The 18,341-nt window shown below is 40.0% G+C and overlaps 1 protein-coding gene across 4 annotated transcripts in view; it reads right to left on the bottom strand.

The window, feature by feature from the left end:
* The window catches only part of Slc12a6 (solute carrier family 12, member 6), a 99,135-nt gene that overhangs the window by 10,380 nt on the left and 70,414 nt on the right, over positions 1-18,341 (bottom strand). For all 4 annotated transcript variants that reach the window (XM_063284594.1, XM_006234710.5, NM_001109630.1 and 1 more), the window contains 14 exons: positions 17,668-17,814; positions 16,529-16,583; positions 15,939-16,069; positions 14,449-14,690; positions 11,578-11,792; positions 9,375-9,533; positions 9,114-9,212; positions 8,805-8,862; positions 5,915-6,089; positions 5,578-5,696; positions 3,602-3,700; positions 1,537-1,656; positions 767-871; positions 246-414 (listed from right to left, as the gene is read on the bottom strand). In XM_063284594.1, coding sequence (XP_063140664.1) covers positions 246-414; positions 767-871; positions 1,537-1,656; positions 3,602-3,700; positions 5,578-5,696; positions 5,915-6,089; positions 8,805-8,862; positions 9,114-9,212; positions 9,375-9,533; positions 11,578-11,792; positions 14,449-14,690; positions 15,939-16,069; positions 16,529-16,583; positions 17,668-17,814 — 1,893 coding nt within the window. The remainder of the gene's footprint in view (positions 1-245; positions 415-766; positions 872-1,536; positions 1,657-3,601; positions 3,701-5,577; positions 5,697-5,914; positions 6,090-8,804; positions 8,863-9,113; positions 9,213-9,374; positions 9,534-11,577; positions 11,793-14,448; positions 14,691-15,938; positions 16,070-16,528; positions 16,584-17,667; positions 17,815-18,341) is intronic.

Below are 18,341 nucleotides of genomic sequence, written 5' to 3'. Positions count from 1 at the left end.
CTTACTTTCGGGTCAACACACTTGGAGTCTAACTAGGAACTGTGTTTATTATATGCACAGGTAATGCTTTAAGTGGGAAGAATAGATATCTATTCTGGCTCCTGTTTGAGGGAGTATGATTGTTCAAAAGTCAGCACTAAGTTGGAGGCCTAGGTCACACAGGAAAAGGTGTAACTTAGAAATGCTGGTCAGCCTGGAGAGCACAAATGCTGGAGGAACACAGACCCAGAGTCAGTGCTCCTCACCTGCTCTGCTGCTAGAGCGTCACCATAGTTCTCCAGGAAGTTCCCCACGATGACAGAGCCCACAATGGTGAGTCCCTTTCCTGCCTTGAGCTGTGAGGCAAAGGTGAGGAGGCGAGGGTGCTTGACGTGTAAGTCTTCATCCAGCTTTAGCAGTACAAGCAGCTGAGGCCTGTGAAGAGGTGAGGGAGAAGGCATGTGGGTGTGGGAACAGATGGCAACTTCATCCTTCCCCTCAGGAGGTCCTTACAAAGCACTGGACTTTGACAGAAGGATGGAATCAGTGCAATGGTAAGGTGAGGGTTCTCGGTTATTTCCAATGTTCTCAGTGTTATCTGAAACTGACCAATATTAATAGAACAACAACAATAAATACTAAGTAAGGCAACAAGGTTAGGGGATAGTTCAAAACTTGCCAGCAGTTCCCCCAGCCACATGCTTTCTTTATCTGGTGATCAAGACAGTGCAGCTGTGTGGTTAACTATGGGCAAACACTACTAATCTCTGCTTTGTGGCTGCTTTACCTCCAGTTTTTAGTGTGAGGAGGGCCTTCCTCTAGGCGGAGCAAAGCGAAGCGGGCTGCACTGAGTGACAGCCCACGGATACCATCGCCCCATTCTTTTTCAGCCCTTGGGAGGAGAAGAAAAAAGAGGGATAGTCAGTTTATAGTGAGTAGAAGTTTGAAAACATAAAACCTAGGTAACAGTAAAATATGTACAAGGTAGAAGACTGAAACTCATGGCTGTGGTTTAACTGTTGTCCCTTACTAGCATGAGGAACCCACTGTGACACTGACCTTCCTACAGCTGCTCCACAATACAGGTTACCAGGGTCACTCACTTTACCTCGTGAGGATCTCCTCAAAAGCAACCATGTGGAACAGCAATTCAGATTAGGAAATTACTTGTAATTGTGATTTTGAAAATAATGGAAAAATAAAGTCAAAGTAATCTGAGTCAGAACATAGTTTATCCCCATTTTTGGAGGTTGTTTGAGGTTTTGGTTATTTCAGGATTATTCAGGATTAAGTGTATTTCAGACTATCCCCTGCTTGAAAAGTTTAGCTAAGCTGTTTACATTTGGGTAATTTTATTAACCACTCAGCCATCCTATCTCCAGCCCAGCATGTTTTTCCCTTTTTGGTGAGGGGAATCTTGGCACGTAGCCCAGGTTGGTTTGTATTTGCAATCTTTCTGCTTCAGCCTCCTGTTACACACTGTGACACCATGCATGGTCAGACAAGCCATTCTTGACTGCCGCTTTCAGCAGTGATGAAGGTAAAATTCAAACTCACCCTTGGTATTCAATGTACTTGTAGATCATGCCAGCTATTACCATAGCTACAATGGCATAATACCAAGAAGAAATGAACATCAGAGCTAGACAGATACTCATTCCCATGAAAGAGAGGGCCCTGGAAGATGAAAATCAAAAATATAAATCAGTAAGTGTCTTAAGCAGCAAGGAAAGATACCAGTTTGAGGGGTGCTTCCTAGACTATGATGGGGATTGTTTATATATATGTTATATATCATATATAGTATACATAACATATAATGCCTGATTATATAAAATATATGATTAATATATTAATACATCAAATTATATTAATATATTAAAATTATATTATAAATTATATCAATATAATACATTAACATGTAACATATTAATATAACATGTTCTAATATATCATGATATAGTATAATACATAAGTGTTAACATTAGTACATATTAATTTCCAGTGAATTACAGATAGAACTTGTGTTAAATATAATGAAAATTGTTATTAGAAAAAAAATCCTCATATGTTTGCTATAGCACTGACTCTGATTTTTCTTTCCTTCTTTCTGGTGCTGTGGCTCAGACCCAATGCCTTGTACAGTAGGCAGGCCATCTGTCACTGAGCCTTCCCACCAACCCATATGGGGTAATAACCCTATGCCTTCCTGTTTCTGGGCAATCATGAACTATGGAGAGGAGTGCTACAGGGCTATCTGCTTCAAGGACAATTAGTGCTTATTTGGAAAAGTGTGGATTGAATACCATCAGGAATCTGAAATGAGATATTAAATATTTTTCTTATAAGTATTCCTAACATTTTTATGAGTATTTAATTCCCCTTAACTGTAGAATCCAGTGATGAAAAGTTGTTAGCTTTTAATAGCAGTTAAAGAGAAACTGGTAGTGGCAGTTTTGAGCAAATAAATTACGTAGATGAAGTATTACTGAAGCCCCTTTGTTTGCAGTATTGCCTTTCTAGCTCTATGATGAATGTTTCTATGAAGTGTAATTAGAAGAATTGTTACTTTGGAGACTAAAATATAACACTAAAAATGTTCACCACAAACTTTTAGCTAATGTTAAAGCTAGAGGGAGGATGAGAGGTGTTACAACCAGTTGTGTGTATATATTTTTGCCACATAAATGTCCCATCATTGGTCATTTTTGGTAAATGAAGCCAGAGGAGGAAGGGAAGTCAGAAAACAAGAGTATACAGCAACAGGCACACACAGGAACATAAAAATGCACATGATCATATGGTCATAGGAAAATGATAAGACAGCTGGGCAGTGGTGGTGCAGGCCTTTAAATCCTAGCACTGGGAGGGCAGAGGCAGGTAGATCTCTGAGTTTGAGGCCAGCCTGATGAACAAAGTGAGTTACAGGACAACTAGGGCAACCAGAGATATCGTGTCTCAAACAAAACAGAACAAACAAATAAAAACACCAAAAACCAGCCAAAACCTAGAACAATCTACCCCCCCCCCAAAAAAAAGAAGAAAAATAAAAAACATAGATGGCTCCTTCAGGACTGGCAACATTTACCACAGTACCACAGCTTTCCACGGAGAGCTTTACTGTGTACCAGCACTGTATTAAAGTGCAGGCATTACTCCCTGTTATGAGCTAGTAAAATATGGTTTCAGGAGGCTATATGCTTTCGTCAGATTACACAACCAGGAAGTAGGGAAAGTGAATAAGGACTTGGGTTACCACCTTCACAGTCACACCCTTAGTTACTGAGTGAGATTCTGATAACAGTGAGAATGAGGAGTGATGAGAAACTAAAGATGCAATCCAGTGCTCAGCTAAGACAAGAGAAAGGTAGATGTGCAAAGGGAAGGTGTACACGGACCGTAAGGCTGAAGCAGCCTGTAAATAAGCACTTTAGGTCTCTGCAGCTGTTATGTTACTCTAAAGAGATACATAATGGTTATGAGAGAGTAGGAAAGACAGGAATTCCAGCAACAATTGTGACTATCAAAATAGTAATGGAATGGCTGGCCAATTTAAGAAATGTATGGAGAGCCCAGAATATCTTAGACTTCTAGAAAGGTGAGGAGGAACATGGAGGCTTACCAGTGATAGTAGCGGAATCGAGGCCTCCAGTGGGGGGTTCGCAGTAATGTTTGCAAGGCACAAGCCAAGTTCACAAAGAGGTAACACATGAGAAAAAACCTGGCGGAATAAAAACAGTAGGCAGAATTATTATAAAATGATAACTGGAGGCCTCTGCACTACTAAACCCTATTTATACAGCACCAACCACTTACAGAAATTTTAAAAGCCTTTTCTCCCAAATCTGTTTATCTTCCAATGTTTTCTCTTTTGGCTGATGAAACCATTTTTTTTTTTTAATTTTTTTGGCTAGATGGTGGTGGCACACGTCTTTAATCCCAGCACTTGGGGAGGCAGAGGCAGGTACATCTCTGAGTTTGAGGCCAGCCTGGTCTACAGAGTGAGTTACAGGACACTCAGGGCTACACTGAGAAACCCTGTCTCAAACACAAAAAAATGTGTATGTGTGTTTTCCTGTATGTAAGTCTCTGTACCATGTGTGTTCTGAGAGCCTGTGGAGGCAGGAAAGGGTGTTGAATACCTTTAGACTGGAATTACAGAAAATTGTGAGTAGCCATGTATACTGGGAATTGAATCCAGAACCTCTCTGGAAGAACAGACAATGCTCTTACCCACTGAGCCATCTCTTGGGCCTGGCACAACTATTCTTTACCAGATGTTCAGGACTTAATCCATATTTCTACCTCCTTATTCATTCTCCCCTACATTTACCTATCAAGAACTGTAACTCTGCCTACTTCAACCTCCCCACACTGCTTTACTTTCTTTTTCCAGTGCCCTCATCTTAGTTCAGGCTTTCACTTCTTTTTTTTTCTTTTCCAACTTCTAGTTCAATACTATTCTTTTCTAGTCCTTCCCCCAAATCCCCCTATACTTTTTTTTTTTTGAGACAGGTTTTCATTTATGCAACTTTGGCTGTCCTAGAACTCACTGTCTAGGTATATAGACCAAGCTGGCCTCAAACTCACAAGATCTGTCTGCCTCTGCTTCCTTGTGCATACGCCGAGTGAAGATTTCTTTACTTTTATATGTAAGGATGTTTTGCCCTTACACATAAGGGTATGTGCAGCAAACTGTGCTTAGTGACTTCAGAGGCCAGAAGAGGGCACTGAATCCCCTGGAACTGCAGATTAAGACACATCCTCCTCTGGTTGGCAAATAACTAGTTATCTTCAAGATTCATGCCACCTCCTACAGAAACTTCCTCTCTTTCTGTGTGCCATGCTTTTGTGGCACCCAGTAGTTACCTTTACCATTCTTCATTCACTGTACTCTATGGGGGACTCATAATTCCTTGAGGGCGTGAACCTTATATATCTTCATATCGCCAGTGTCAGGTAGACAGTCAGTCATTAGTAATGTGCAGGTAAATGAATTGAAGCCAACAGTGAAAGCAATTGCTAATGACTCATAGAGTGAAGGCAGGGGCTAGAGGATGTAGCTCAGTAGAGAACAGGCCTAGTGCATACAGTACCCTGGGTTCAAATGTAAGCATGGAGAGAGAGAGAGAGAGAGAGAGAGAGAGAGAGAGAGAGAGAGAGAGAGAGAGAGACTTGTGAAGTTATACAAGTTACTTGCATATAGGACTCCTCCCTCCATAAAATCAAGTCATTTATAAAACAGTTAGCCTTATATAGAAGTTCTCAGGAATATTCTTTTAAAGATTTATTTTAATTATGTGTGTGTGTTCACATGAGTGCTCCCCAAGGTCAGATGTCAGGTCTCTAGGAACTGGACTTATACGTGGTTGTGAGCTACCTGACGTGGGTGCTAAGAACTGGACTTAGGTCCTCTGGAAGAGCCATGCACACTATTAACCACTGAGCCATCTCTCCAGCCCCATCTCAGGGATATTCTTTTAAGTAAAGTGTGGCCTATGTTTGGTCAACTCTGTCATTACTACTACTTTTAGATGACTGATAGAAATCATGTTATTGATCAGTGAACAACTATATTGAGAATAAAGCAGCTCTTACATGGAAAGAATTGGGGCCACGAGATCCAGGGAGGCGATGAGAATTCCCAGCTCTGCTATGGCAGCAGTTAGAAGTAAGGCCCAGGTAGGTTCCCCATTAGCTTTACTGTGTCCAAAAACCTGTATATATGAGGAAAAACATCAGGCATGGGGGCACCGACACAATGTGCCCATTTCAAATAGCTGAAAAATAACTTCATAGCAAGCATTTTGAGGACCTTGTATTAAGCTTTATATATTTCTACATTTATGATCTCCCAATTCTTAAGCTGAAAACGGTAACATTTTTCATAAGACCCGAGGAAAAAAAGCAGAGGGCACAGCAAACCATCACTCACCCTAAGGAAAGGTATGATGTTGTCCTTGGCAATAGCCTGCAGCAGCCGAGGTGCACCTGTGAGGCTCTGAAGTCCAGCTCCACACGTTGAAAAGAAGGAGCCAATAACAATCACCCATGGGGATGGCCAGGATAAGGTGCCTACAACCAAATTCCCTTTTACAGCATCCCCAAATCTGAGAAAGAAACAGTGGGAAATTTAATTTGAAAACAACTGTAGATTAAAAGTTAGGAAGACATTCACCCAGTGATGTTTTCTTGCTTAATAAGTTTTACAGTCTCAAACCGAGTCAACATGAAGACTAAAAATGTAAAGTTACAGTGTTTCCATAACAGCAGGCATTATGGCACATACCCATCCCCTCAGCTTGCAGGGGGCTAGGGCAAGAGGATTATGAGTTTGGGGACAGGAAGGCTACACTTTTGAGTTCAAGGTCAGTATAGTCTATTCAGCAAGTTCCAGGCCAGCTCAGGATATATAGCCAGACCCTGTCTCAAAAAATAAGTTTCTGGACTAGGGATATATAATACATTGTTGACTTAGCATATTTCTGAGGCCCTGGGTTTAATCTCTATCACCACTGTGGAGGGGAAAATTAATAATATATATTAAGAAAACAAACAGTACAGTTAAAAAAACAAGTGAAGCTTCACTTACAGATTTCTCTGTAATGGCAATTTATCTGCTTTGGGGTAGAAACTGGAAAAGTGCAAAAACCCACAAAGCAGGAGGTCCACAGTCGTTTAAGAACAGTCATCACTTTTTCTTTATTGTGCATGCATGTTTGTGTACCAAGTGTGTACCTGATGCCTGGAGGCTAGAAGAGGATGTCAAAACTCCTGAAACTGGACATGGGCTACCAGGGAGGTGCTAGGAACTGAACTTGGGTCCTCTGAAAAAGTAGTTAAGTACTCTTAAGCACTGAGCCATTTCTTCAGCCTCAACTTGTTAGCATTATGCATGCTTTGTTAGCATTATGCATACTTTGTTAGCATTATGCATACTTTGCATGTTTCTATTTATTTGTAACAGTTGTACATCATCCATTCTACTATTGATTTTTTCATTAATTTATTCTCTTTACATCACAACTGCAGCTCCCCTCTTACAAATATTCTATTATTTGAAATACTGTAATTAAAATCATTATGAATGTATATACAATGAAACATAAGCTATTTTTCCTTGGGGCAGATTCCTAAGAATAACTGCAAAAATTAATATATTAAAACATTTTGAGATTTATATAAAACTTAATAACAGAGGTCTCAGGGTAGCAGCACTTGTTGTGCAATGATGAAAACCTGAGTTCAAATCCTCAGAATCCATATAAAAAGTGGGGTATAGATGTGTGTGCGTCTCTAACTGCAGAATTCTGTCGGGCAGAGACAGGATTGCTGCAGTTTTCTGGATGACAGTCTACCTCTAGGTTCAGTGAGAGGTCCAGTCTCAAGGAAATAAGGTAGAGAGTGATAGAACAGACACCCAACATTGTCCTCATGCCACTGAGCAGATATGTGTGCACATACCTACACACACACACACACACACACACACACACACACACACTCTCTCTCTCTCTCTCTCTGTCTGTCTCTGTCTCTGTCTCTCTCTGTCTCTGTCTCTCTCTCTCTCTCTCTCTCTCTCTCTGTGGTATCTATTCTGGCCTTCAAAGAGTTCAATCAGGGGAATATAATATGAAACGAGTAGTACAGTGTGGTGAGTGTAACACCACAGTAAGTGTAAGTATTGTGGTCAGACAAGAGGAGTAATTCTACTTTGGGGGCAAAGATGGAAAACTATAGGAGAGAAGGCCCTTTGCTTACTCTTCAGGAAGATGAAGTTAGTCTTCCCAGCAGGAACAACCAACTGAAGCAAAGGAAACAACAGAGACAAGGTAAGGAGAAAGAGCACCCCGGTGGCAATAGGTACGAAGGTGATAAAGCTCAAAGGCAGATTATCATGTGATTACAAAGAGGAAAAAAGAAACCTGAAGCTCAATAAATACTGATGGGACCACTGAACAGTGACTGAAAACTGACTTGGATGTTGGATGAAAATGAGGGGAAACATCTAGGGTAGAAAGATATTTACATTCTTTAGTGAGAGGGACTGAAGTGAGGGTATTAACCAAGATGGAAAATGTAAGAATTAGCAGCTTTCAGGGAGAGGTCTGTCTACAGATATCTCACAAAACATATGAGAGAAAAGAAGTAATAAATACCAAGTAGCCTTCATGAAGAAACTTAGTTTCCAGTTTCCATTCAGAATGCCCAGGGCTAGTCAGTAGATGCCTGTCTTGTGGAGCAGACGCTGGAGAGGTGACATCGTTCCTTTCACTCGTTCTACATTTGTACAGCTGCTAGCAGTTCTTGGTGTACAGGGAAGTATTCGGTATTCTGACAACTTCATGGGGTTTTTTTTTTTTGGAGGGGAGCTACTTAGTTGCGTCTTACAAAATATCACTGGTCCTTATTATATACTAGTTATTAATAGCTTGAGGCAGGAGGAATATTTAATCCCAGAAATTTGAGGTTAGTTTGAGGAACATTGCAAAAAGAAAATCACAAAGTATTTTATCTTATTACAGGCTAAATTATATATTTTAATCCTTTTTTCAAACTTTGTTTTTGTACTGCTAAAATCAAACCTAGGGTGTTGTATGTGCTACACAAGCTCAGTTTGGGATGTATATGTATATAGATATCTGTCTGCTGTTTCTATATATGTACACACACACACACACACACACACACACACACACACACACACACACACACACACACACATTATAGCTCAATAACTGACATTTTGTCCTAGTTTCTTGGTATCTGTGTTGACACTAGTGACAAAATGTCATAGAAGACAGACATATGGTTGTTACACTTACTTGTCTCTGAGGACAACTCCTTCGATACATGCACCAAAAAGGACAACATTGCTTAAATCTGTTATGCTGAGAGTCAAGGAAATTATTGTTGTCTTTTGGCTTTATGTAGTAACTATACTATCAGTAAATGAGTTGCTGAATTCATTACTTCTATAAAACGCTTTAATGAGGCTTATGAAGCAGGCCAACTATATGGCAAGTTAAGCAGTAGTAAGAGGTGACACTATGATTAGATAAAAGTACTGATCATCTTTGTTCTATTGCATGATCCCATCACCATGACTCAAACCAAAACTACAAAGAGGATACACACGAAGGATGTGGTCAGGATGGCAAGGATGGTCCCAATGGGGATAGACTTTTGAGCATCTTTCAGATCTCCAGATCTGTTTGACCCAGCCATGATACCTAGAGGGCAAACACCAAGTTAACTTCTTAGTTTTCTGGGCATTCTGATATTCACAATGATACTGAAGATAGGGGTAAACAGAAAACAGAGAATATAATTCTATCTCCTGAGAAAACCCACTATTGTGCTTGATGGCCATCTAAACCAAGTAACCCACTTACCTGTGACAGAAGGAAAGAAGATCCCCACCAGAAGAGTGAAGGAGGTGGTAATATCAGCAAGAACATATTCATGGTTTAAGTTGCCCAAAACGTCAGATGACTTGGCTGATGGCTTTTCAATTATCTCACCTTTTGGTAAATAATTACTCCAAAGGTTTTCTGCAAAGGGTTGAGGGGTAGGGTGAATAAGAAGAAAGAGAATATAAAGATATAAGTAAATATGGAAGTAATACAACCATATGATTTCTTACCAAACAGTATTCAACCAGAAATGCTGCTGCTTGTTGTTATAACTACTGGAGTGGAGACTGACCCAGGAGCCTTTTATTTGCTAGGCAAGCACTATACTCTAGCCCCACCTCCACCTCAACCCTTACTGTTTTAATGAACCATAGTTTCTCTACCATGAACATATGTAAGCACTGTAGCATGAAACATGATATTTCTCTATCTTAAAATAATTTTACAAATATTTTATTAAAATAAATGTAGTAACATAACTTAGTAAAAGTTAAACAGACTAAAATCAAATATCCCATAAAGTTGATTTTTAAATTAGTTCTCAAATTTAAAGCCTTTTTTTTTGTTTTTTTTTGTTTTTTGTTTTTTTTTCGGAGCTGGGGACCGAACCCAGGGCCTTGCGCTTGCTAGGCAAGCACTCTACCACTGAGCTAAATCCCCAATCCCCTTAAAGCCTTTAAAAAAAAAATCAGTATCAAAGCAGTTTTAACCTCTTTGTATGAACTTGCTTCATGGGCAAGAAATTTGTGGACAAAACATTTAAGGTGTATATCACTCAAGAAAAGAATTTCACAAATTTAGCTCTTTAGGAAAACATAGGTGTGTTTGGTGACATTAAAATAGTTCTGTTTTAGCTATCACTGAAGGGAGACCAATTTTTCAAGAGTACATTAGTCAGACACAAAGGCAAGTCCCTGCAGTCATAGCTTGTTAGGAGCATGAGGCAGAAGGACTCCTTAAGCCCAGGAGTTTCAAGTTAGCTTGAGGAATATTGCAAAATGAAAATATTCACAAAATATTTTATCTTATCCTATGCTAGAAAGTCATTTGTCCACCTCTGCTCTCAAAAAAGGGGCAAAATTTGACAGTTGTACTCTGCAAGGAAGTTCTAAATATAATTTCACTAAGAGAAAAACAGAAGTATGCAGGGCATGGTGTTGTACACCTATTATCCCGCCAGTACTCAGGAGGCTGAGGCACAAAGGTTCTGAGTTTACAGTCATCTGTGAACACACAGGGATCACTGCCATGTTCAATAGAAGAGCCTTAGACAGTGGGCTGGGGTGTAGCTCAATGGTAGAGCATGAGATGCTTGTCAGACATATTCCCGGGGTTCAAGCCTTAAGGCTGCAATCATAATCATCACCAGTTAGGGTCTAGGTCACCAGCTCTGGGGAAGCTACTGCCTATATTTGCTAAATGGAATTCTGTGCCTGTCAAACTGCCTTCTCAACAACTATGCTTATGCTTAGCTACTACTGCTGCTATCAGCTTTGGTCAGAAATAGCTTCTTCTACAGTGGGCCGTGGTCTCTGTGGGGGTCAGTAACCAAAGGTCACAGTGGTAAGAAGAATTGACTATCTTATGCTGAGTCATAAAGGTATTTATATCACTCCCTTCGAGGCTCAGGGAGCGTGGAAACGGGGCTGGAAGAATGGAAAATCCAGAGAAAGAGAAGGAGTCATGTAGAATGCTGGCTTTGTGCTGTGGCTCTTGCGTGCTTGAATGCACAGCATTTCTGAATACCTGCACAAGGTCTCCGCGAGATGGGCTCTATCATTATGTCTTTTGAGGAAGGGGAGCTCACAAGACCCCACCCATCCTGAGGCTTTATAACCAACCACCTAATGTGGGAGGGCGAGACATTTTCCTCAGTCTTGTAGCCACTGTAAAGTGCCCATGCTGCTATAAACACACCACCCATGAACCTATAGTCAGTTCCAATGAGATTCAGTGTGTATGCAAATGAGAATAATGAGTATGAGTAAGTATGATTAAAATAACACAATAAGCATGTATAAGATATAATAAACTTATTGTTATGCGTAATTAATACTATAATACAAAGTAAAAAAAATAGGGGGAGGGTGAAGACCTAAGGCGGGAAAGCCTACGTCCCACTACTGTACTTAAAGAAGAAACAACACAAAACAAACCAATCTAGTTAAACTCTCTAACTTACCAGTAATGATGCCACTAGCCAACCCTGGAATGCCCTGGATTGAGGTGACATTATTGTGAACAAAGTACTCATCACAGGTGGCATTAAAAAACTGACTTGAGTTGCAGAAGAATCCCCATAACTTTGATGGTATTGTCATGTTGTTAACTTCCTTGGTCTTAGAGCAAATGTCAAGGTGTCTTGATGACAGGGTGCGGTTGCCCAGCATACAGACCCTAAATCAAAGCAAACAGAGAAGAAGAGAAAGATCAAGAAGGGAAAAAAGAACAGAGAAAACTAAGTTTTAAAGATGAAAAAACAAGGATAAAATGTCATTGCCCAGAGATTTTACTGTCATGGGTAGACAAGGATGACCTAAAATTGAGGTGACCTGTACTTTCTGCCAGTGTAACCCTCACAGATCTCACAATATTTTAACATTTATCTTTTGTAGCTGGAGGCCCTGAGGGTTACAGGGATGCAGTATTCTGCCCAAGACCAAGGTCATACAAATGACAGATATAGGTGATATGATTCAAACACAAGAACTGTACAAAGAAACTATGCTCAATTATCTTCCAAAAATATTTGGCTATTCATTCACTTTCAGGCCCAAAGGAATCCTGGAGAGGTTAGGGAGATGGAGTTCTTGTTATGGAAGCATGAGAACCTGAGCTCAGATCTCCAGCACCCAGGTCAAAGCCTGGTGTGGTCATACGTGCCTGTCATCTCAGCTCTGGAAATTGGGGCAGGGGAGGAGGAGACACAGAAAGGCTGGACTATTTAGCCAGTCCAGCTAAACAGTGCAAAAAATGGTACAATATAGAGAGTGATAAAGGATACCTGAAACCTTGTTTTGGTTTCCACACAGACACACATATGGACTGTCACTGCCCTACCCCCACACCATTACCACCGCCAGCAACAATGAAATCCCAGAGAACTTCTGCTCTTATTTTTAAAATATGTCCAAATACCCATATTTTCATTTGCTTGTTTTCTTTCTAGGCAGAGGCAGAGAGGGGGAGGAGGAAGAGAAAGAAAGAAGGTAGGGAATGAAATGTGAAGAGGCTTGTCACAGCCTCCTGGGACTGCCAGCTCGTCCAAGTCTTCTGATTACTGCTACAGGACAGTCTGACTAGACTTAAAAGCATCTCTCTCCATGGCCCAAGAGAAAACTGTTTTTGACCTTAAACCTAGACCCAGTGGTAAAGAGGAATTATACAAATATTAACTGCAGTTTTATTTTTTTCTACTACCTAGAAACATAAACAAGAATGGAGTAATAGACCTGTAATACAATACTTCTGAGGTACAAAAAAACAAAAAACAAAAAAAAGAAAAAATAAACCACGATTCCAAATCTGCAGAGTGATTTCATACATACACAATTAGCCACGTGGCTTCAACAACTCAACAATCCTAGTTTTGTTTCATGGTTTATCTAAGGTTTTTGGTTTTTTTTTTTAACATATTATGCTGGAATTTAAAAAAACAAAATAGCTTGTATTGGGATTTCTTCTTCAACCAAACAGAAATAGAGAAGCCCCAAAGAGGAACCTGAAGCAAATGGAATTTTCCGAGTTGAGATACAGCTTAAAAAGTTGCATCTAAAACTTTTACAGGGCTGGAGAGATGGCTCAGTGGTTAAGAGCACTGACAGCTCTTCCAGAGGTCCTGAGTTCAAATCTCAGCAACCACATGGTGGCTCACAACCATCTGTAGTGAGATCTGATGCCCTCTTCTGGTGTGTCTGAAGACAGCTACAGTGTACTCATATATAATAAGTAAATCTTTAAAACTTTTATAACTCTGAAAATGATCTTTATTTTATGGCCCTAAGTAAGCAAAATGAAAATTTATGGTGGGATTTATTACTGACATCACATAGAAGAAATACCAAATAGCAATCAGGAAATCACAAAGTCCCATGAAATAGCTGACTTTGGGGAAAGTCATTCATCTTCACTTGATCTGGCTTCTTCATCATGAAAAAAATGTTTTTGTATTTTTTTTTCCTGTAACTTGTTTTAAATCAGCATAATATCAATAACTTTGATTCCCTGCTGATCCACATGAGTTCAAAGGCAACTTCTGTAATAAGATTACATTACAAATACTCAGTGTCAACTGGCCTCTGTGTCACAAATCCTTGAGACAACAGGTGAGTCTGTGAAGGAAGTCTGCACAAATTCATCACTTCACTACTGTACTATGTATGATATGGCACGTCCAGGGGACATACATGCGATAAGACAGCCATTTCCCTTTATACCTGATAACTCTGAGCACTTACGGTACCAAGAATAAAGTAAATAAATAATTTAGGTAACTCTTTAAAAAAAGATTTAGTTTATGTATATGGGTGTTTTTGCCTACTTGAATGTTCTGTACGCCTGAAGCCTGTAAAGGCCTGAAGAGGGCACTAGATCCCTTGGAACTGGAGTTACAGACAGTTGTGAGCCATCATGTGGGTGTTAGGGACCTAGGTCCTCTGAAGATCAGCCACTGCTTTTAACTACAGAGTCCCCTTTCCAGACTGCTACTGTAGAATTCTTTTGAATTGATTTTTATTTTAAAAGCGACTGAACATTATTTGCTGGTAATGACTATGACTGCAAAGTCCTTCATGGATAGTTCACACAAACACAATCATTATTGGGGGGCAAGGAGCAGCATACATAAAGAGGTGTACCTTAAGAATGGATACAGCTGTTAGGTCTACATTTCAGAAGTGAAGAAGAGGGTCAATAGGACAGTATGTCAGGAAGCTTCCTTCTGGGAAATTGGACCAATAGGAAATCACTCCATGAAATTTTGGTGAAAATGTTCACATCACCAGATACCTTCACTGACTATCCAATGACGATTATGTCAAAGAGAGGTACGTACGGGAAGTGTGGTGGAGCAAAGGAAGACTTGATGGCACCAGCATAGATAGCCAAGATCGACACAATTACACAGGCCAGGAAAAGTGAGGCAAACTTATTCACATAGCGTACGCCGATGAACACCACCAAGACCATGAGGACCAGGAAGGCTGTACCATAGACACGCATGTTGTTCAGCATGGCTGCTGACTCCTTGAGTGCATCATCGCTCCGAAAGATGGCAGCTCGGGGGACAATATACACCTGTCAGAAGAAGAGAAGTCGAGAAGATGTGGGGCCATTTCAAAACAATCAAGTAGAGGGGCTGTAATAGTTTGCTTCTTTTGTGAAGGAAAGGACAGCTAAACAAAAAACGATCAAAATATTAATTATTTTTAAAATGGATTTTACTTTTATTATTTTTATGTGTACTGTTGTTTTGCCTGCATGTACAGTTGTGTGAGGCGGGTGTATCCTTTGTACCTGGAGTTACAGACAGTTGTGAGATGCCATCTGGGTGCTAGAAATTGAGCCCTGGTCCTACAAGAGCAGCCAGTGCTGTGAAGCTCTGGGCCTGGGTCCAGAGCTGCTCTCTTCGTTTTAATCTGTATTTTAAGACAGAGTCTGATTACCTGCCCTAGCTGGCCTGGAACTCAAAGATACACATGCCTCTATTTCCCAAGTGCTAGGACTAATGTTATGTACCAGAGCTGGCTGCAAATTAACCAGATCTTTATTTGACTCTAGAATGTCTATAAAAAATGTTGTGTTGTAGATTAATTTTGTTTTCTATTTGCTATTCTGAATATTTACATTTTCAAATAGGGAAAAATGAGTAATTTTATTCAAAAGGCTATAGAAAAGATTTATAATATGAGTAGAAAAATTAAAAACTCCTTCATTGGTATAGTTATCAAAAAGAGGGGTTCGGGATGCAACTCATCCAGTCGAACACTTGCTGCACAAGAATGAGCACCTGCCTTTGACCCCCAGGATGTGTGTGAAGAACGAGGCACGGTGCTATGTGTTTGCCATCTTAGCCCTGGGGAGGAGTAAAGGCAGGACCAGCTCTGCAGCCAAAGACGTTGAGCCCCAGGTCCCAGAGGAAGATCCCACCTCATAAAAAAACTAGATGTCTCTGAGGAACAGCAGGTTGATCGCTGGCCTCTACACACATGTATTCAATGCACTAGAACACACACATACAAACACACAATATAAAAAATAAATTCTATTTTACTTTTTGCACTGACATATATACAAGTCTTTTGTACTAAACATATGAACTCCCTGGTTGAAGTGATAGAGTTGGGGACAATCAGACAGAGGGGAAAGGGCAGGCAGGTGAAGGACACCTCAACCTTTCTGCTCGGTCACGGTAAGAGGACAATCCCATGGAAAAAGGTAAGGTTGGCTGTCATGCCTTACCTGATCTCAGAAACCTTGATATCTAATGACAAAATAAACCCACAGAATTTCTACACTGTAGTCCACAATTACTCCATCACTTACCAGAAAGATTTCAATGGCACCAAGAATATACATGGCTGCTGCAAATGTGGTGCCAAGATAAAAGCAGAGGCCCACAGCCCCGCCAAACTCTGGGCCCAGGGCCCGGGAAATCATGAAGTATGAGCCTCCAGCTACAAGACAAAATAGAATTTGAACAGAATAAAATGAGGGTGTCACTAAAAGAACCATAAACAAGTCATAAGCAATAATCTAAAAATATGCACAAAAAGATGTTTCAGACTTTGGGAAATCGAATGTGACCAAGTAGATTTGCTAGTGGGAATATGGTGTGCCCAAAACTCTACATTTTGTCACTATTAGGGAAAAACTGGAATACTTCCTACAGAAATAAGATAGTTTAATACAACATTTTATAAGCAAAGAGTGTGGTTGAAATTAAAGCATTGTAGTCTAAAAATAATGAGATCTCAAAACCTTAAGCTAGACAGCATTTGTCTCTCTGGCTTCTACAAAGTGTCTGTTACAGTACCCTATGAACAACAGACTAAACATATTAGTTTTCTTTGGAAAAGCATAAACATGGTGATTACTCACTGATAACCTCTGAAATTCAAGGCTGGGCTACTGACCTGGCACCACTCCGTTAGTGGCGATGGCACTCATGGAGATGGCAGTTAACATTGTCTGCAGAAGAGAAGAATGTCACTACTGAGTAGAGTTGACATTCTGTACTACTTTCTCATGTCTGAATGTCAAAGCACTTAGCAAACATTTTACTAATGAAAATATTTTTATGAAGGGTTGCTGTATAACATATTCAAAAGGAACAGCTAGGGAGTTAACATTGTGAAGTAGGCTGAACCTAACTACAATGTCACAAATATGGTAAGAACTATTGGGAGAAAATTAAAACATTATCCAGTAACGGTACACAAAGGGCTTGAAAGAAAGCGTTTCTAGAGGCACAGTGACTAACTAGTAGGCTACTATAGTGTAAATGAGAGGTAAAATCAACAGTGTGCTAGTGGGAATGAGACGGTATGGTTGAATATGAAATAGTTCAGAGAGAACAGATTGGTCATGGTGAATGGCAAAGAAGGAGTCATATATGACCTAGAAGTTTTGAGCTTGAGAAACTGGGAGTGGAGAAGGCAGTGCCCCTTAGTTATTAATGATATAGGTTATGTCTGCTTAACCTGCATGGTTAGTGTAGGGGAGGATGCAATGGCTACTAAAACAACCATGAAAGGACAAAGTGGGCAGAAATGGGACACAGAAGAGTGAGCAGTTTAAATGAAGGAGACTCAGAATAGGTTGGATGTGAGAGAGAAGTCCTGAGAAAAACTGACTGATTTCTGGGAAAGGAATAAAATGAGTTCAAAGTGAGCCAAATCCCATCCAGGCTCACCTCACCCTTCCAAGGCACCGCCAATTTTATTTTCAGTACATTTTGGAATAGTGTATGCATTTTTTAATGTTTTCTGTTACAACATTAATGTTTTCATGCTCAATTATCCATATTTTACATCTGAAGACCTTCATTTTGTTTTGTATTTCCAAAAATCTAGGAAACCATACACTACATAGTAAGTAATGAATAATGGGTGCTTAGTGAAAATTTTTAGATTTTAAGATCAAAATTCTCTCTCCTGTTGGGGTCATGAATCTTTTCACATACTTTCTGTGCTTGTTCCCCAGGAGGTCAAGTGCATATACTCTCGGCAGCTCAACGACATAGGTAAGTTCTAGGAGCCAACGCAAGACTTACACAGCAGCAGCAGATAAGGACAATGGCAAAGGCCTGAAGGACTCCAGCTGTGCCCACTACCCAGGTAAGACGCAGAAAGAGGATCACTCCAAAAATATTTTGTAGACATGGGAGGTAGACACCCATGAAAGTACCCATTTGGGGGCTCTGAAAATAAAAATGTAAGACAAAAGGAAAATTATATAGTTAGCCATAAAAGATGCTTTGATTTACCATAGGAATCTCTTTTCCTTTTTTTTTTTTTTTCCTCCGGAGCTGGGGACCGAACCCAGGGCCCACTGAGCTAAATCCCCAACTCCTACCATAGGAATCTCAAAGTGGAGTCAGGAACTTTAAGCATTAACTTGTCAGATCCAGCACTATACTTCTATTATCTATAGGCATTTGTAATCTGGATAACTTCCCACATGCTTTTAAATACCTAAACAATGGAACATTCAAAAATCTAAAAATGTCTATTCTTTAAAACTGTTAAAATTCTTTTCATTTAAAAACAGAGCGATGACTTGTGGAAACTGTTGAGAATTTAAGTTCAAATTCTTCATAATAGTTGGTAACGAAACAGATGGGGAAAATAAAAGCTTGAAGGCCCTTTGGCCCCTTTGCAAAGAGGCGCCCTAACTGTATGTATTGGCATAATTTTATTGTAAGAAAAAGAGTAGTATTAAAAAAAA

This window comes from Rattus norvegicus, chromosome 3 (genome assembly GCF_036323735.1).
Source record: "Rattus norvegicus strain BN/NHsdMcwi chromosome 3, GRCr8, whole genome shotgun sequence".
NCBI classification, from domain to species: Eukaryota; Metazoa; Chordata; class Mammalia; order Rodentia; family Muridae; genus Rattus; species Rattus norvegicus.
The sequence above is the reverse complement of the archived record's forward strand: the minus strand, read 5'-3'. Positions and strand labels throughout refer to the sequence as shown.